At 39.9% G+C, this 21,339-nt stretch overlaps 1 protein-coding gene across 16 annotated transcripts in view; it reads right to left on the minus strand.

The window, feature by feature from the left end:
- NRXN3 (neurexin 3) overlaps positions 1-19,082 on the minus strand; it is a 311,716-nt gene extending 292,634 nt beyond the window's left edge. For 15 of the 16 annotated variants that reach the window (XR_011848911.1, XR_011848910.1, XM_072116760.1 and 12 more), the window contains exons 1-2: positions 18,972-19,082; positions 949-1,866 (exon numbers count right to left, since the gene is read on the minus strand). Coding sequence is in view for 14 of the 16 variants with exons in the window: in XM_072116760.1 (XP_071972861.1) it covers positions 949-1,657 (709 nt within the window). In the remaining 2 variants the exon portion in view is untranslated. Of the gene's footprint in view, positions 1-948; positions 1,867-17,832; positions 18,068-18,971 lie in introns of those variants that run through there. The other variant, XM_072116753.1, reaches the window with a different exon arrangement.
- Between the last annotated feature and the right edge of the window lie 2,257 nt (positions 19,083-21,339).

The raw sequence follows: 21,339 nt of genomic DNA on the forward strand, positions 1-21,339 counted from the left end.
TTGCAAAGTCCAAAGTCAGAAAGAAAACTGGCGCAAGCTCTTTAATAAATGTGTGCCATTGTGTTCTTTCTACACCAATGAAAAAGAGTGAGGGCTTATTCACAAAGACATGTCTGCTGTGTGTCTTAAAAAAAGGATTCATTTTGTATCTGATTTGTTTCATGACTGTTTTTTTGTCACATCCGCAAAAAAAAAAAAAAGATTTCACATCAGATAGCGCTAACACTGCTCAAAAATGTTCGATTTCCAGAAATGCTTTTATACAGGAACTAATGTGTAAAATTCCCCTAAGAAAAGTTATGAGCAGAATTATAAACAAAATGGAATATACATCATTTACAATAAATAATTAGTACATAGACAAAGACGACTTCAATACACACAGTGACCCAAAAAAAAAACAGTGCACACAATGATGGAATTACTAGATAAAGATATAGTATGGATGCGGTTTACATAAAGGAGAATATTAAAGCCTTTTCATTTTTTTTATAAACCCAAGATCTGCTCAATCTCACTATTCCCTGTTAAGTATCTAAGAGGGAAATGTCACAACCTCCCTGGGCAGATTGTGTGCGATTATCTTTGCTGTTGCAAGTGTCTAAAACCTCAGTAAATAAGAATGCAGACTGTATCAGTCCATGTAAGACAATCCCTGGACACTCCTGTCATTCACAGGCTGCTCGCTGGTATCTCTGAAACACAACATTGAGGCTGTACAAGCAAATCCCAAACACCAGCCAATGTTTACCTACAATACTCTGACTTAATTCTACATAAAAACGAAAGGAGCAGGGAGTTTGCTGTGGGTTTTCTGGGCAAAACCCCTATTAAGTCTCTCATTGTGAACACAGTCTAATAAAATGTTATCATTACATCTATTTTATTGTCATGAGTAGTTGGTTATGTACTCATCATTAATTTCTAGAAAGCCTCATTACTGCTTACCTTCAGAACAGAATTTGCCCACATAGCCAGTTGCTGTACAGTCACAGGTCGGCTCTCCATCAAGCAGCAGACAAGCTCCTCCATTCTCGCAAGGATTATCAGTACACAGCCCCTCCAGATCTAACCGGACCGATTGACTCCCAAGAAGCCTTGGCTCAGAGTTGCCATACTTTAGGTCCTGTAAATATCCAGAGAACATGGGTATGTCTCTGACGGTATTGTGGGTCAGAGCATCGGAGCGTATATCCCCTGGCACGCCACCTACAAAGAGGTCACTAACAATATTCATGCTTTGCCTCTGTGGTCGGACTTCTGCAGGTATAGCCTCCCCATCTAAAACCATTGTGGTCCTCAGCCTGTTTCGACTGACCATTAGAAAGTGCCAGCCGCCATCGTTCACCTTCTTATCACTTAGAACTGTGGTTTCGGCACAATCGATACTGAAGTGCAACTGAACTCTGCCATCTGCCAGAGAGAGGCAGAGGAAGTCACAGATGCCACCATCATCAAAGTAGAGCAGAAGGCCGGTGGAAACATTTGTCCTGAGCTGAAAGCTGAGGTCACTGCGGGTACTGGCATCCCAACGCAGGTAGCGCGCCCACTGGTTGGGAAGTCCCATGAACTCCAGTCCTAAGCTCATGCCTAAAACTGAGCCTAGGAGAAAACTTAAATGAAGAGTGAGGCTGAGAGAGCAAAGGCCAGAGGACATGATGATGGAGAGGACAGAGGAGGAATTGGAGGAGAAAAAAGTTGTGGGGAAAAAGAACAAATATAAGAAAAATCCAGATTCTTCAGAAGACAGCACAGGTATCCAGACTTCTTCAGTAAAACAGTCTTCTCTCACAACTGCTCAAAAGCAGAAAGTTGTGCAGAACAACTGTTGTAGGACTTCAAAGTGTAATCAATCTTCATTCACATCTAGGGGAAAGAAAAGGAGAAATATGGTGTTAAGTAGGTTTACAAACACCCCCCCCCCCCCCTTCACTGTAGAGGCATACACGCCCAAAGCAATGTCACTTATATCAAACAATAATGCAAAAAAGGCGGTTCAGATAAACAGAGCCTACAAGCTTATTGTCTAATATGTCTCTGCAGGATCAGCGTTATGGGCAATATAAAAGGTCACATCTGAAGTGGAGGACCCCCAAGACACATTTCATTGTTTTAGAAAATAAAATGCTTAGACCAAACACTCCCATTTGTCCCCATTATTGATACAATATAAGTCATGAACATTTAACTGTGTCTTGGCACCACCTTGTGTACCGGACACATTAAATGGTTTCCAGAAGGTCCTTCTGACACCCCATGTATGGCTGCGTGTAATGTACCATGGGGAAGTCTACAGCCAGTTTATGAGATTCTTGCCTTATGTTTATTAATGCTACTGCTTATTTAGCCAATAACATTTTATTGGGGAATTACACAAAATACATTCCCTGATATCCTTTCCAAAATGTCTCCAAATGTTAGCAGTTTGGACTTTGAGTGTATCTCAGGTTACCTACATTGCTGATGGAAACTGATCCGTCACATTGTAACTTGACACAATAGTCTATAGGGGACAGAGCTGCTCTCTTTACCATTACTGGAACTGGCTGAAAGTGGTTGTTTCATTAATCTCAATTTCAGCTCCATAGCTTCTGCGTTTCTGCTGCCCTGTATGCCATTCCGTTAGTCAATGGAGCACAGGACAGAGCTCCATCCTGTGCTCCAATGACTTCTAAGGGTCTTCAAGTAAGTTAACAGGACAGGCAAAAACCCATGTAAACAGATACTAGGAAGTTGTGATCCCCTGCCAATTGTGTGAGGTCCATAGTCAAGATTCCTGAAATCTGATATTTATCCCCCTATCCCCCTATATTTTTCCATTTTCTTTCCTTGATTATTTGTGCTGCCATCTTGTCTGAGCTCTAGAAACAGCATTTAGTCATCATTTCTAAGCCTTCGGTAGCAACGGTCGGGAGCCGACTTATTTATATCTTTAGAGTGTTTAATAGGCATTCTCTGTACAAATACATGCAAAATCATCTTTAGCCAATAATGTAGGCAGGCAATCATGATGTTTTCTATAGAGGTAACATCGTCTACTGCACTCCTTTTTGTCTTCATTATAAATGAGGGCAATGCTGCACAGAAAACTCTACAAAATTACCAAAAAGTAGCCCTATTACTAAACCTAGTGGCCAGCATGAAAACTGCATGATAAAGTTCTTTTACTTTATATAGAGAGCACCAAGGGAACATTTTAAGAATTTCTATGTGAAATCCCTAAAACCTATTTTTGCCCACAAATTGTTTATTTTCTAATGGTCACTTCTGTGGGCATTTTCCAAGCAGTCAGAAGAAAGGAGCGATTGTATAAGGTCAGAATATGTCTGCAACCGAAATACACAATAAGAAAAAAAGGGTTTCAGGCACATATTCATTGTCCATAGTGGTTTTACACATAAAATTGTGTGCAAAAACTCAAAAACTTGGATAGGAGATAATCTGAAAAAAATCTGCAAACATTCACAGTAGCATTTTGGCAGAATTTACCTTTACATTTGGTATGTATGTGCAGGTTCTCTCATTGGGGGGGGGATTTACTAATTCTGGCGCAAGCACGGCTGTCGGCATCAGAGATCAGTCTCTCGAAAGCACAGACTTTGGCTATAACTAAATAATGGATAGACGGTAATAATCAGTCGCGCGCCATAAAAATACATCAATGAGATGTGCACCAAAATCTTACATGGACTACGCCTTAATTTTGCCATCTGGCCTTTTTTCCTGGTCTGTGCGCCAAATTTGCACCTAAAAATGCTGACAAAACACACATAAAAGTGACGGATAATATGGAAAAGTTAGGCCACCCCCACTTGCACCAAAAAAAGACGGAGAAGTCGTGATAGTCGGAAACATCTGTTCTTTCTGGCGGAAACGCATTATAAATGATCCACAACAATTAAATAATATATGTCCCCCATTGTCTTACTGTTCTTCTTTGCAAACGCTCTGATAACCATCTTTAACCCCTTCCCGCCGGGTCCATGGAGAGGCAAGTCTTTGCTGCATATTGCAGCAAAGGCTTACCGGTAACACCCGCGATCGGTGCCAGCGGCATGGGCGCCGCCATCTTGGGCGCCGCCATCTTGCCGCGGATCGTCGCTCCCCGATGACGTCACGGGGAGCGGCGATCCGTCGCCATGATAGCCTCGGGTGTTACGAATACCCGAGGCTACTTCATTTTAAGCCATTCATTACAATGTGCTAATTGCACATTGTAATGAATGGGGAGTAAAATCCACATACACTGCCATACTGTAGTATGGCAGTATATGATAGGATGAATCAGACTACCTAGGGTTTGAGTACGATAGGGAGTCTGAAAAATAGTAAAAGTAAAAAAAAAAAAGTTAAAAAAAAATTATAATAATAAAACCTAAAAATTCAAATCACCCCCCTCTCCCTACAACTGATATAAATATAAATAAACAGTAAAAATCCTTAACCCCTAGGCGCACCAGGACGTTATAGTACGTCCCCGGGGCTAGATGCTTAGCGCACGGGGACGTTCTATAACGTCCTGCTTCTGGCACCGGCTCACAAACGGAGACGGTACCAGAAGCAGCGGCTGTCAGCTGTCTAGTACAGCTGACAGCCTGCGCTAACACCCGCGATCGGAGCCGGCTCCGATCGCGGGTGTTAACCCCTTACACGCCGCGGTCAAACATGACCGCGGCGTGTAAGGGTGTTCCTGCTGTGATCAGAGCATCACTGGTTTAAGTTCAAGTAAAAAAATGCAAAAACAGTTAACACTACACATAATAAATAAAAAATAAATACATAAAATATAAGCCCCTAAAATGTCACTTTCCCATAAAAAAACATAATAAAGTATAAAAAACATAAAAACACAAAAAAACCCCGCATATTTGGTATTGCCGCGTCCGTAACAATCTGCATAATAAAACAGAATTGTTACTGGACCCGCACGGTAAACGCCGGAGGAAAAAAACGCAAAAAACGTTCCGAAAAAAGATAATTTTTAATTAATACCCTATGAAAAATGCTCTAAAAAGTGATTTAAAAACTTTTATGCACTCTAAAATAAGCCCACTAAAAAGAACAACTGTTCTCGCAAAAAATAAGCCCCTAACAAGATTTGTCAGCCAAAAAATAAAAAAGTTATGCATATAAAAAATGAATAAGATTTTCTCCAAATTAGTTTTTATTCAGTACAATTGAATAAAATACACAAAATCCCCACATATTTGGTATCCCTGCGTCCGTAACAATCTGTATAATAAAACAGAATCGATATTAGATCCGCAAAGTGAACCCCGTAAAAAACAACCTAAAAAAACTCTGAAAAAGATGATTTTTTATTAATGCCCTTTAAAAATGCTCTAAAAAAAGTGATTTTAAAAAGTTACGCAATCTAAAATAAGACCACTAAAAAGAGCAATCATTCTCGCATAAAATAAGCCCGTAAACAGATTTGTGAGGTGAAAAATAAAAAAGTTATACATATGAAAGACGGTGATGCTAAAATTAACAACAATTTTGCCAAATTACGTTTTATTCAGTAAAAATGGTAAAAAATTAAAAATATATATAAATGAAGTATTTTCATAATCGTGGCGACCCATAGAATAAAAATAATATACTATTTTTATGGTATGGTTAACGGCCAAAAAAAAAAAAAAACACATAAAAATTTTCCTAAAAATTGATGATTTTCATTTCCTCCACCAACAAAGAGTTAATTAAATCTCACCAATTAGCTATAGAGGCTCCAAAATTATGTATTAGAAAAGTGCATCTCATGTGGCAAAAGAAATAAGCCCCTATAGATCCTCAATAAAAAAAAAAGAAAAAAATTATAGCCTGTACAATGTGACATAGCAAATCTGATCTGGATGGCGCCTCCTTCCCTTCTATGCCCGGCCGTGCGCCCATACAGCAGGTTACCACCACATATGGGGTATCCGTGTACTCGGGAGAAATTGGATATCAAACTTTGTGGAGCCTTTTTTCATTTAATCCATTTTAAATGTTTAATTTTCCACCCAAAATGAGTGTATTGTGAAAAAATATTACAATTTGCAAACTGCACCTTCATTTTGTTTTAACCCCTATAAAACACGTAAAGGGTTAACAAACTTCTTAAAAGTAGTTTTTCATACGTTGAGGGGTGTAGTTTCCAAAATGGGGTAATTTATGAGTCTAGCTATTATTTAGGCCTCTCAGTGTCAATTAGAAGTTGAGCAGGTCCATCTAAGTACGGGTTTTGGCGATTTTACAAAAAATGTGAAAAATGGCACCCAAATTCTGAGCCTCATAACATTCTAGTAAAATATGTGTAATCTTAAAAAACCATGCCAACATAAAGCAGACATTTGGGAAATGTAAGTTATGAATTTATTTGGGTGCTATGACTATCTGCATCAAAAGTAGAGAATTTAGAACGTTGAAAATAAAGAATTTTTCAAAATTTTTGCCAAATTTTGTTTTTTTTCATAACTAAACGCAAAAGATTTCATCCAAATTTTTAAACTAATTTGAAGTACAATGTGTCACGAGAAAACAATATCAAAATCCCCTGGATATCTCATAGCGTTCCAAAGCTATAACCACTTATAGTGACACAGGGCAGATTTGAAAAATGGGGCCGCGTCCTTTAGGCCAAAATAGGCTGAGTCCCCTAGGGGTTAAAGGAAACCTACCATTTCAGATCGTCGGTGTAAGCTGTAAACACCGAGCACCAGCTCAGGGTGAGCTGGTGCCGGTGCTTAGTTTCGTTAGTGTTATAAACCGCGGTATCGCGGTTTTAACACTTTTTAAACTTTATAGCAGAAGCCGCTTCGGCGCTGCACGCGACCGTGCGTGCGCAATGCCTGCGGCATTTCCTATGTAGGCGCGCGCACGAAGCGCCGAAGCAGTTTCTGCTATAAAGTTTAAAAAGTGTTAAAACCGCGATACCACGTTTTATAACACTAACGAAACTAAGCACCGGCACCAGCTCACCCTGAGCTGGTGCTCGGTGTTTACAGCTTACACCGACGATCTGAAATGGTAGGTTTGAAAATGTCCGATCAAAATATAATTTTTTTTACTGCGTTTAACCCTGTAACGGGAAATAGCGTCCAAAGTCGAAAATGGCATTTTTTTGCCATTTTGAAAAATATTTTAAAAAAAATCATAAAAAGTGACCAAAAGGTCGCACAGTCCCAAAAATTATATCGCAATTATTAATCGCAAAAAATGACACCACCCACAGCTCCGTACACCAAAGTTATTGGCGCCAGAAGTTAGCAAAATAAAAATTTTGTACAGGAGGTTTTAATTTTTTTAAATGTATGAAAACATTATAAAACCTATACAAATTTGGTATCCACGTGATCAGACCGACCCAATGAATAAAGTAGAAATCCAAGCCCACAAGAAATCGTCGCAAATGTGTTTTTTCACCATTTTCACTGCATTTGGAATTTTTTTCCCGCTTCCCAGTACACGCCATGGAATATTAAATACCATCACTATGAAGTGCAATTTGTTATGCAGAAAATAAGCCATCACACAGCTCTTTATGTGGAAAAATTAAAAAAGTTATAGATTTTTGAAGGTGGCGAGTGAAAAATGAAAGTGAAAAAACTAAAAAAGGCCAGGTCGTTAAGGGGTTAAGCCGAACTACAAATTCTGAATTGTATTAATACATGGCCTGTGACAATTTGCAACAAACTGCATTTCAAGTTACATTAACTAAATGTTTGAGATCCTCCAACATATATAGTGGGGCACATTTACCAAGTTCCGTGCACCAGTTTTCTGTCGGAATTTGCTTTTAGTTGCAAACTGCTTGCACATGCATTTAAGAAGTGTCTGTGCCACATATGTGTCGCGCACAACGTTTTGTGGCATTGATGCACAAAATTTCAGCACTGAAAGGGTGTTTCGCTACAGTGTCAGACCGTGCGCCAGATTTATCATGCAAAGTCCAACAGAATTGTGTTGCACGGCCCATGTTAAGTGGTGCATTCTGTCGGAGCAGTACAAGGGGTGCAGATTCATGAAGTATCGGTGCAAGAAATCCTAAATCTGGTGTCCTCTGCACACTACACATAGTGCAGTTTTTAGTAAATGTGCCCCAATGCATGCTGAAAATGCCTATATACATTTATGAATCCCTGTATGCCAAATGAGTGTGCTTTTGGCATGTGTGCGTATTAGCATAACTTATTTTAATAAAGCAAAAGGAACAGAGCGATATAAGTTAGAATGATTTTACAAAACTATAGATCTGCGCAGATCGCCCTGCTATACAATATGCCACATGCAGAGTGAACTGCTTTTTCATCATACTCTTTAGTGATAACTGTATATGTAAATACTTAGACACTTCCAAGAATAAAAAAAATGGTATATCGTATACACTTTTATAGTGTAACCTGCAGGGTTAATAGTTAAAACTTTACTGTAAATGCAGTACAAATAGCACTATTCACTATGTTGTAACATAATAAATTGAAAATTTCTCTACTAACTCGTCTCATTAATTATTACTACATTGTCTGAAGACCGTAATGCAACTAGACGCTTCCAGGTATCACATTCAAGTCTGTGCATAGCAATGCGGACTCTAAATGCTATACAATAATAACTTGAGTGTTCTCTTACCTAACCCCTAGGGGGGCATTTGTTATCTTGTGAATCATACACTTTTATGGTGCTTCTATTTTTCTGACTAGTTTTGTGGCGCAATTTGTGGCACAAACAAAGCAGCTAAAAGCAAGTCTAGGGATTACTATTTCACCTACATGAATGTGGAGACAGCTCCTAATCTTTTGGTTTGTGCGGCAAATCATTAATCAATTGCACCACAAACTTAAATCACACTGAAAATTATAGTACGCTTCCAGCACCATTCTGCACCCAAATTAATAAATGCCCTTTATTATATATAAATTATAATGTAAACCTGTTTGAATTGACAAACGTTCTGCAGTCCCAAGATGAAAATTAAAAAAAAAAAAAAAAAAAAACTCAGTCATACCATAGGAACCAGGTGACCATGGCATGGCCGGTCTGTGGCTGTAAACCACGTCAAGCACGTTTTAATTACACAACATTCTTTAGGAAGGGGATACAGGCAGTCCCCGGGTTACATGCAAGATAGGGTCTGTAGGTTTGTTCTTAAGTTAAATTTGTATGTAAGTCGGAACTGTATACTTTATAATTGTAAACCCAGCTAAAATTTTTTGGGTGTCTGTCACACATGTATTTTACTGTTACAGCTGATCATTGTAGCCTAGGACTAAATTACAGTAAATTACCAAAATCCAGAGGTCCGTTTGTAACTAGGGGTCGTCTGTAAGTCAGGTGTTCTTAAGTAGGGGACCGCCTGTATATAGCATTTCGGCTCATTTAGATGGAGGTGTCCATTTGGATGTGTGATATCCCTTTGCAGTCCGTATTGTATCCACATCCATTTTTTTCACATCCGTATGTAATTTTCACATCCACAAAAGAACAGAGTTCTTCTAATGTATTTTCTGCCCTGCCCAGTAGGTTACCTAGCAATATTTGATAAAAACTAACTGCATACAGATGTCTTCCATGTGCCCTCATTTTTTGTGAGGATCCATTGACTTATATGGAGGTTTGTGTTTGCAATTCACAGTCTGCACATCAGTGAAGAAAAATGGTCATGTGAACAGACCCATAGTAATCAATGGGTCAGTATGCTATCTGCAAAAAAATAGCAACCAATGTCAAAAATGACAGATTGAATGAGCACTTTAACTTTATAGTTAACTTTAGAGTTTGCAGTTATAGCAATATTTATGGTCCATTGGTTTACAAAGAAAAAATTATGTGGGTGGATCCAAAACTGTCAAGACTGTAATCCAAGAGTATTCTTTACCTGTTCCAACATATAGGTGGTGGATCCCAGTGCTCAGTATTGGGGACATTAACATCTTAATCATGCAGAAGGCAAGAATCTTAGTACTTTCTTTATATTGGCAGATGACCTAAAGCTGCTCCAGTTTTATAGACACCGTTAAGGAAGTCTTATTCCTGACAATGGATAAACTTTCCAAGAAAGAATAAGACAGGGTTTAATGTTGAGAAGTGTATGGCTATAGATTTTTTTAGAAAAAAAAAAAAAATATGCTAGTTAGGCTAGGTCCACAAGATGAATAATTAATGATATTGGTTTTATAGGGACCATTGACAGTTTTATGCCTTCTCTTCTATTGGGTAAATAACCTTTCACACCTTTTTCTTTTTTGGGCTCACTCAACAATTCTGTGTAAAGGCCAAGTTCACACTACCGTTCAAACCTCCATTGACTCCTTAATGACGCAGCCTGAAAAGGAGTAGTGCATTTTTCATGAATATTCGTAAGTGGTGGTTTAAAGGTCATAACTTTTTTTTGCATGCTACCTTAAAATTTTTTGCATTTTTTTTTTTTTTTGACACATAGGGGCAGATTTACTTACCCGGTCCCTTCGCGATCCCGCAGTGCGTTGTTCGACGAGGATTTGGGTCTGTCGCGATTAACTAAGTTTGTGCGTCCAAGTTCCTCCATGTGTTGCTGCTGCGCCGAGGTCCGCCAGAGTTCACCTGCTTCTTCTCCCGGTACATGCGAGTGCTTGATCTTGTGACACAAATCCTTTTTTAAATTCGGCGTTTTGTCTGAATCTGTGGGATGTCCGATTTCTGTCGCGTTCAAGTTGGCGCCGATGCACCAAAATCCCGGGGCAATTCGGCGCAAAACGGCAATATTCGGTGTTCGGACCCTTAGTAAATGAGCCCCATAGAGCTAGTTAAAATGTAATAAAAGTTTTACTTTTTTTTATTTGGGGTTACAAGTGAAAAAAAGAATTTTTTTTTGTAATTTATAGTATTTTTTTTTTTTTTAAATGTTCAAATTAACATCATTAATGAATTCCCTATTTTGTTTCAGTCGTTTTGATATAATATGTATGTCTCCGGCAAACAGGCGACTATGTCAGTGTTTTTTATAGTATAAAAGACCTCTGGGGGACATTTTCACTTTTTTTGTCTAATTTTACTTAAGTTTACAAGTTTTCCCCTGTAAGGGTGAAGACACACATGGCGTTTTTGGGCCGTTTTTGGGTCGTTTTTACTAAGTGCGTTTTCAGATCGTTAAAAACGCATGCGTTAAAAAACGCATCCGTTTTTTAAAAACGCATGCGTTTTTTGAAAACGCATGCGTTTTTGTCCGTTTTTCGTTGCGCAATTTCGGAAAAATGGACAAAAAACGCATGCGTTTTTAACGATCTGAAAACGCACTTAGTAAAAACGGCCCAAAAACGCCATGTGTGTCTTCACCCTAAGGCTGCGGTCACACATTTTTCTAGCAGTCCACTCATTACGCAACACTTGCGCACAGGGGGCAGGCCTCGGTCTGATCACATATGAGTTTCCAAAGAAACACATGCGATCGATCGTTGCTGCAGACTCTAAAGTCAGCGGAGAGAAAAGAGGTTTAACATATCAGTTAAAAATCCCGTTGACATCAATGTAAATTTTATGTGATCTGTTATGTTCAGTAAGGCAAGTACTTGTTATGTACTGTATATGTTTTTTTTAAGGAGAAAAAGAACTGCAGCCACTGTCATTTTTTCCATTAGAAAAATGAACACAAAGTAGTGTGAACTTAGCCTTTACACAAAATTGTTGACCGAGTCAATAAAAGAGGTTTGTGTTGCAATTGTATATAATAACGTGCAATGCCTGTCTGCTCAAGAAGTCCTGATATGGGCACTAGTTTACTAAAATAGAAATAAGAGTACAAAGAAAGGTGTGCAAGCTCATGTTCTGAAGAAAGATTATAGAAACTAAGCATTTACCCTACAAAAGAGAAGGCATAAAAACTGTCAAAGGTCCCTATAAAACCAATATCATAAATTATTCATCTGGTGGACCCAGAAAAGTATGCAGAGCCACTCATACAGTTAAAGAGCAATTTCTTCACAATGTTGTACAATGTCACTGCCTGAACTGTAAAATGATGGAACATTCTCCCATAGGAATTACACTGTGTACAGGGTTACTAGCATTCATGTAGGATCTTTCCAATTGCTAGCAGGGCACAGGAAGAAAATTTGTGGCTTTTTACTTTTCTTTTAATCTTGTGGGAGGTTTTACATACAAAAAAACCTGATGGACCCCTACATAACTATGTAGTGGAACGGAGAACGCTTGGTTGTATGAGTGGGAAAACAAAGTGTACAGTATGGAATGGGAATAGAAGAAAATAGGGTGTATGACTGGGAGGAAAATAACAATGTTCAGGCCAATGCTGGAATGGCAGAGCACAGGAAAAGGTGCGAGATGAAGGTGGCAGAAGTACACTGTGCACAGGGATGTGTACGAGGCCTGCATGTTGTGGTCAGCGCTAGAATAATGGGTGCTTGAGGGTGAGTTTCCCATAATGCAATGCTCCGCCACAGCAGAAATGACAGTTCCTATTAACATCAGCCTATATAATAGATCAGGCACTAGATCACTCCCTAGCAAAGAGCGTCCCAGCCACTGACCCTCTGCATATTAACTATTTCTAGTCTAAAACTGCAGCTAGAATGTAAGCTCATTAGCCAACTCTTATACCTTCTGGTAGCTTTCCCTGGGAATCTCCCATCTGAATACAGTAAGGCAATCACGCTGCCAGTCAGGCTGGTAGCTTGGGATTTACAATAAAACTTCTAATTGCCCCTCAACTCCTGCAATGGCGAATATCAGAGGATTCCTTCCTAAGAATTGTACCTGGGCTGGAAAAGACACATTAGAAAATCCACATATTCATTAACAGCAGGTAAAATCAAGGGCCTCTAGGGGAGCGCCGGACATATTGATTACACATCTACAGCAATTACCTACACTCCAACTAGTCTATAGCAGTGGGACAGAGCCGGCGTGGTGGCCTCTGTCAGGCCTCAGACGTGGGAAAGAGATGAATAGAGCAAGGCAACACAGAGTCAAGGATGCAGGTCGTATAACAGACTGTGCCCAGGTCTGTTATATTACATAACATCTTCAGCAGTAGTCTGGTGCAATAGTCAAATACAGTTTACCATACTTGTATCTGGGAATCAGTAGGAGCTGTTCAAGGTCCTGAATCAATCAAGAGACATACAGCTTCTTATATATGTACTTAAGAGTTCAGGAGTAAATGTAATCACTGACCCCAGTGGTCTGCCACAACATGCAATCCTACCTTAAAGGGGCAATGTCCCCCACTATACCACCAGCCCCCCAGGCAGGGTATGAAAACTCCTAACCAGAACTCCTTCTCATGTTAAATCCCATGTTCTATAAAAAATATCATTTTGTAACAGTAATTTGTAAATGAGGTGAGAAGAGATGAAGAGAACTAGAGAGGAGTCACACTGAGAGGCTGAAAGGGGAGCCTCACTTCAGTTGCCCACATCTTGGGCCCTATTAAACCAAGAACTTGTATGATATTAAAGATAAGAGTCTCAACTCACATCAGGCTTATGGTTCTGTGATCTGATCTATAGAACTGGAGATAAATGTAGATAAAGACAAGGGCAGGAACTGGATCTTTATCTACAGATCACATTATAATAATAATCTTTATTTATATAGTGCCATCAAATTCTGTAGCGCTTTACAAATCATAGGGGACACATACATATACAAATATATAACATTACATTACAGAGTACAAACAGTCATATGGAACAATAGGAGTGAGGGTCCTGCTCACAAGAGCTTACATTCCAAATGGAGTCTCTCTCTCTCTCTCTCTCTCTCTCTCCATCTGCCTGAATCTACAGTTCTGTAGCTCACAGAACCACAAGCTTCCCAGTCTCCAAATGTGACTGATCTCCAGAAAAAAAAGTCACTCTTCTCAGCTTATTAGTTTATGACTTCTGTGTGATATTTTTTAATAGCCAAATAAATAGGCGAGAGGGAATTTTAGAAAGGATATTTTATACCCTAACTGAGGTTGCTGGTTGTCTAGTGGGTTAAAATCTGGTGACAATGTCCTCTTTACACAGCTCCCTCACATACAACCTGCTGTTCTCATGAAAAGGGCATCAGCCTCTGCAACATTAGTGTTGAGTTTTTGACTTTCCAAACTCCTCCAAGACAAAAGCATGAAGGTAGTCCTGCAATTGTCACACACTAATAATCTGACTAATATTTTGTATATGGCGATAAAAACAGATGCAATGAGTCACAGTGGAGGCGGAAGCCTCCCTAAATACTGCATTCCAAACATAGCTCCAAGATACTAAGAAGAACCAGAAAGCTACACTTGGGTCACAGTCCACACAGTTAGCACTAGGTTATTGGGCACCTCTTCAGAATAATATCACCTGCTACAAACAAGTCAGTGTACAATTTATTACACTATAGAATGTGTCCCTACACATTCAGCTCTAGATTATACACATGTACAAAGCAGCATACTGCTTTTCTAAGTACATATAGACTATATAAGGAAGCTACAGGTGTACAGAGCCGTGACAGATGAGATAATAAAGAAAGAACACTGACACCACAACATCCATGGCAACTTCTTTTCACTACAGTCACACTCTCCAATAACAAACAGGTCATTTCTTTACTTGAAAATGAATGGGAAGAATTACACACATATATATTATTACATTATGGGACAGATTTATTAATTGTGCCTGCATCATTTATGCTGAATGATAACTCATTTTACCCCTCATTGCACCTTCTATTTGTTGGTTTGTCCCTTTTGCCGTTAAGCCTTACCCCCTACACTGCACCCCATGCCCTTTGTACTAGATAGGGTGCGTTCATACATGACATTTTGGATGCATTTTTAAATGCATCCAAAAGGCGAGTGAGAGGAGCTTGGCCAAAACGTATATGCGTTTCCACTGAAGCGCATGTGTTTTGGAAGGAGCAACATGTTTTGCATTACTTACATGGCAAGACATGTGGTGCATGCATTTAAGTGGGAATGCTTATTCGTTTTGGACAAGCTCCTCCCGCTTATGTTTTGGATGCATTTAAAAAACACATCAAAATCACCACATGTCAATGCACCCTCAATGCCAAAATATGGTCTGAAACCCTTGATAAAAGCTACATTTTAGGCAATTTTTAGGGATGCTAATTAAAACACATTTCTGGTGTAAGCAGATTGGTAAATCCCTTCTTATATGAGGCATCTTTATTCATTATTTTACTTGTTTTAATTAAAAAGCATCTTGTTTTTTTTCTTGCTTTTTACTATTTCCTGCTGCTGAATGAACTTTGCTTTATGTCAATGTAACATTATGAACAGCAAATATTCTAATTTTGTGCAGTTTATGTGCAGTGGAATGGATTGCTGGAGACCTGGTAAGCCTCATGTCTTACACATGTTTACAACCATTTCCATTAAATATATATCCAAAGATTGTGGAGAAGTAAAAAAATTCTAATATTTTATATACATACCTGGCATTCCATATAAATGCCTGAATATCTTATGAAAAAAGATAGATGATAGATAGAATCTATAATACACGCACACATATATACATTATAAACATTGCTTGCTAATATGTGTAAGAAATTATTTAATAGACTATTGGATTCATACAATATATACAGGAAAAATTCTGTACATTCTATGTCATTTGTATTCTGATTTTATGTGCAAGGAATAAACTGGGTCTTGTAACTAGACAGGCAACAATTCTATATAATACAGTCACTGTATCTACAATAGATACAAATAAAATTGATCTTCTGAAAATATGCAGGGGCTGGTACTAGAGAATAAATATATTTGATCTGAAAGTATATACGAGTAGCTTTCCTATGTAATAGCTTGGATGGTTCCAATACATGCAGGGAGTGGTCCTATGTAATACATAGAATGAATGTAACACAGGAATGAATGTAACGCAGGGAGTGGTTCTATTTAACACATTTACTGGAGACATATATTTTATTGCAGTCTCATGTAATACATGTAAAGAACACCATAGATTAAAGGTAATATATACATTGCATAATTTTTGATAAGAAAAAGGTGTAGCAGAAGCAGTAATGGAATGTGCCAGACACTGACCACCATGCGGCCCGCCGACTGACAGACAGGAGCTCTGCTGACTGGTAAAGAGAATCAGAATTTTAAATAGACAGAATTTCTCTTCAAAAATCATTCATCGCTCAGCTAATCAGGGCATGATTGCCTCTACCATCAGCACACACTCCAGCACCTATCTGACATGAGGAAGGAAGGTGTCAATCTACAACCACTCACACCATTACCCCATCACAGACAACAACAGAGTGTCAGCTATGCATGCCACAGCATCAAGGGCACCAGAACCATCCAAATCACCAACACTCCACACACCCTACAGTAAACCCATCAACTGTCTGAAGTGAAGAGACAGCAATCAGCGCTGTCTTCATCCCGTCCACAGTCCTCCATCAGATGGGGGGTTGAAGCTTAAAAACAGAATTTAAAAAAATATATATATGTAGCAAAAAACAAATAAGGAAAAAAGAAAAAAAAAAAAGAAAAGATAAAGAGCATGAATAATATCAATAAAAAGATCGCACTCAGAGCTGCTTTTCGAAAGATGGATTCCTCAAATCATAATTATATATGCAGACATTCTGTATTCCGCTGAAGAGCAGCAATTAAGAGGTTAACGATAGAACATTTCACATTATTTTAAAGAAAAAAAAAAGGGTGAAGCGATGAGGTAAGGGGGTGGTACTTGAACACGCGTTGGGTATGACAATTCTCTGCGCTACTGCGCAAGCTTTTCGTGTATTCAAATGCATAGCCAATGCAAGTCCCCCCCTTCTGGAGCTAAATAAGATCGCCCCACAGAGAGGAGCCCAAGAGCACCCTAAGCCTCAAGATATCTTTTTTTCTATTGGAAATTATGTTGGGGAGAAGGTCAGTAGGAGCGAGATGTGGTAGGGGAGGGTATGTGACCATCAAAGTGGGGGGGGGGGGGGGGGCTGGCTACACATCTCCCATCCTCCAGATTCTGTGAGGAGAGCCAGCTTGCCTCTGTAGCCAATATGTTATGGATGGTTACCCGTAATCATTATCACTCTATTTCACTCCTACCCCAGAGCCTTTTTCAGTCTCCAGCAGGGCTCACTATGACAGCCCCCCATAAAAGAGACAACCTCCATTTTTTGCCTAAAGATTGCGACATATAATCACGAGTAACAAAGCTTGAAAAAGAAAAAAAAAATGGCGTTGGGCTCCGATTTTATCCCCATCTTCTTTCTCTTCCCAGTTCGCTTTTATTCTCCTCCCCCAACCTCAGCCCCCCACCCTTCGATGATCTACTTCGGCAAAGCATAACACGCCGTACATTGCACCAGGAGAAGAAGGATGGGGGGGCGGGGGGAGTTTAAAATTACAGCTCATATAGGGGTGGGGAACGCAAGTCTCTGTTCATCCCTGCAACATGCACGAACTCACAATCATTGCACCCCCACAGTTCACAATCAAGTACATATATAGTGATGGGGGGGGTAGTTGGGGACTTTAGTGAGGGGGACTGAGAACTAGCATAAAATAAAAGCAAAAAAAAAAAAAACTATGTTAAAATGAACACAAAGAGCAAAAAATAAAAGGACGAAAATGGCTGTGCTAATCCCCCCCAGTAAATATGTGTGTAATTGTGGAGCGCTGATATCTCAGTTTTGCAGCTGTGGGTCTAATCGCACCGCTATTACAGCCCCCCACCTCCTCCCCCTGCTGCAAACACTCTCCCGTCCACTTTCACAGTGATGGGGGGGCACATAATGCGTCTCATGGATAATGAAACTAAATAGGCAGAGCCCGTCCTAGCAATCAGTCACATAATTGCACCTTTTTACAATCCAACTCACTCTGACTTCTCCCGAACAGCTTCAAAGACGACATGAAAAACACGGCAGCGCTGCCAGAACATGGGTGCCATAAGAGGCGACTGAGAGCAGAGATAGTCCCCAAACTGCGACCTGAGCCCAGGTGTCCTCTCAGGGAAAATCCAAACTAAAGCAAGTGTGGAGATAATTCCCCAACATTCACAAATTATTCCATCAAAGCAGAACTTTCCCAAGCAGCATCCTCTGCACAGGGTGACACCATAAATTGTGTCCAAACGAAATCCACACAACACACACACATAGGTGACACGGAGAGCGCCCAAGACCCACAATGCCTCAGCTCCAGCACAACCGCACAGGATAATGGAAAATAAGGAGAGAATAAGGAAATTTGGGGTAAAAAAAAAAAAAAAAGACTAAATATACAAAATCTGTCTGTATAGAAGAATATATTTCCATCATTCCGGAGACAAACGGAGGGCGGTTTAATTTCACGCTAGGCAGCCGGTCCATCCCCAAATCCCCCCCCCCCCCATTGCCGTCATCTCCCTGTTTACAAAACCGACCTTTCTGTAGGTGAACGCTTCCTACCAAATATTCTGACACAATAAACCCCGAGTCTGCCACACACAACACAAAACCCTACATCTTGCAGGGAAGACCTTGGTTTTTATTTGTTTTCATTTGTAAAAAAATTTTTTTTGTGTCAAATTATTTTTTTTTTAAAAAAAGGAAAAATTATGTCATTTTTCAATGAACAAATTAAAAAACAATTGAGGTATAAAAAAAAAATCATGAAAAATTGTGTAGAGAGGATGGATGTGGCTGGTGGAATCTGTGGCCCTTGGAAGTGACAGATAGAAGAGGTGGAGGCGCGGGTCTATCAGTCACCTACAGAACACATCAAAGTCACCGCACTTACTATACCATGACATCAGTGCAAAGAGTGGGAGCCCCTGCCCTGCCCTGCACCTCGCCCCAGCCTCCTCCACACCTGCCCAGACTTGGGGAGCACACTCCCGGCTCTTCTTCATATGTCAGGGCTCTGCGCCCCGCACCTGACCGCACACACGGAACTCGGCAAGTTCCAGCAGACATGACCCCGCCAGGAGCAGCGCCCCCTCTCCTCATACACATACAGACAAGACCCCGGAGCTGACCTGTGCCGCTGCCGCCGCCGGCTCAGGGTCCTGTGTGCGGATCACTTCCAGCCTCACACTGCCGCCGCCGCTCCGGCATCCACACACTACGGGAACAGCACGCCCAGGACACGCCCCGTAACACGCCCACGCAACGCCTTTTAAAGAGAAATCGTCCTGTTACGGCTCACCTGTACTGTGCTGTGAGAGGAGTAGTACTGTTCACTACTATCACTACTATTGTAATATGAGAGGAGTAGTACTGCTCACTACTGCTATAATATCAGAGGAGTAGCACTGCTCACTACCACTATAATATGAGAGGAGTAGTACTGCTCACTCACTACTACTATAATATGAGAGGGGTAGTACTGCTCACTCACTACTACTATAATATAAAAGGGGTAGTACTGCTCACTATTACTATAATATCAGAGGAGAAGTACTGCTCACTACTACTGTAATGTGAGAGGAGTACTACTGCTCACTACTACTATAATATGAGAGGGGTAGTACTGCTCACTACTACTGTAATGTGAGAGGAGTACTACTGCTCACTACTACTATAATATGAGAGGAGTAGTACTGCTCACTACTATTATAATATGAGAGGAGTAGTACTGCTCACTCACTACTACTATAATATGAGAGGGGTAGTACTGCTCACTATTACTATAATATCAGAGGAGAAGTACTGCTCTCTACTACTGTAATGTGAGAGGAGTACTACTGCTCACTACTACTATAATATGAGAGGGGTAGTACTGCTCACTACTACTATAATATGAGAGGGGTAGTACTGCTCACTACTACTGTAATATGAGAGGAGTAGTACTGCTCACTACTTCTATAATATGAGAGGAGTAGTACTGCTCACTACTACTGTAATATGAGAGGAGTAGTACTGCTCACTACTACTGTAATATGAGAGGAGAAGTACTGCTCACTACTACTGTAATGTGAGAGGAGTACTACTGCTCACTACTACTATAATATGAGAGGGGTAGTACTGCTCACTACTACTGTAATGTGAGAGGAGTACTACTGCTCACTACTACTATAATATGAGAGGAGTAGTACTGCTCACTACTATTATAATATGAGAGGAGTAGTACTGCTCACTCACTACTACTATAATATGAGAGGGGTAGTACTGCTCACTATTACTATAATATCAGAGGAGAAGTACTGCTCTCTACTACTGTAATGTGAGAGGAGTACTACTGCTCACTACTACTATAATATGAGAGGGGTAGTACTGCTCACTACTACTATAATATGAGAGGGGTAGTACTGCTCACTACTACTGTAATATGAGAGGAGTAGTACTGCTCACTACTACTGTAATATGAGAGGAGTAGTACTGCTCACTACTACTGTAATATGAGAGGAGAAGTACTGATCACTACTACTGTAATATGAGAGGAGAAGTACTGTTCACTACTACTATAATATGAGAGGAGTAGTACTGCTCACTACTACTGTAATATGAGAGGAGAAGTACTGCTCACTACTACTGTAATATGAGAGGAGTAGTACTGCTCACTACTACTGTAATATGAGAGGAGAAGTACTGCTCACTACTACTGTAATATGAGAGGAGAAGTACTGCTCACTACTACTATAATATGAGAGGAGTAGTACTGCTCACTACTACTGTAATATGAGAGGAGAAGTACTGCTCACTACTACTATAATATGAGGGGAGTAGTACTGCTCACTACTACTATAATATGAGAGGAGTAGTACTGCTCACTACTACTATAATATGAGAGGAGTAGTACTGCTCACTACTACTATAATGTGATAGGAGTAGTACTGCTCACTACTTCTATAATATCAGAGGAGTAGTACTGCTCACTACGACTATAATATAAGAGGAGTAGTACTGCTCACTACTACTATAATATGAGAGGGGTAGTACTGCTCACTACTACTGTAATATGAGAGGAGTAGTACTGCTCACTACTTCTATAATATGAGAGGAGTAGTACTGCTCACTACTACTGTATTATGAGAGGAGTAGTACTGCTCAATACTACTGTAATATGAGAGGAGTAGTACTGCTCACTACTACTGTAATATGAGAGGAGAAGTACTGCTCACTACTACTGTAATATGAGAGGAGAAGTACTGCTCACTACTACTATAATATGAGAGGAGTAGTACTGCTCACTACTACTGTAATATGAGAGGAGAAGTACTGCTCACTACTACTATAATATGAGAGGAGTAGTACTGCTCACTACTACTATAATATGAGAGGAGTAGTACTGCTCACTACTACTATAATATGATAGGAGTAGTACTGCTCACTACTTCTATAATGTCAGAGGAGTAGTACTGCTCACTACTACTATAATATAAGAGGAGTAGTACTGCTCACTAC

This window comes from Engystomops pustulosus, chromosome 7 (assembly GCF_040894005.1).
Source record: "Engystomops pustulosus chromosome 7, aEngPut4.maternal, whole genome shotgun sequence".
NCBI classification, from domain to species: Eukaryota; Metazoa; Chordata; class Amphibia; order Anura; family Leptodactylidae; genus Engystomops; species Engystomops pustulosus.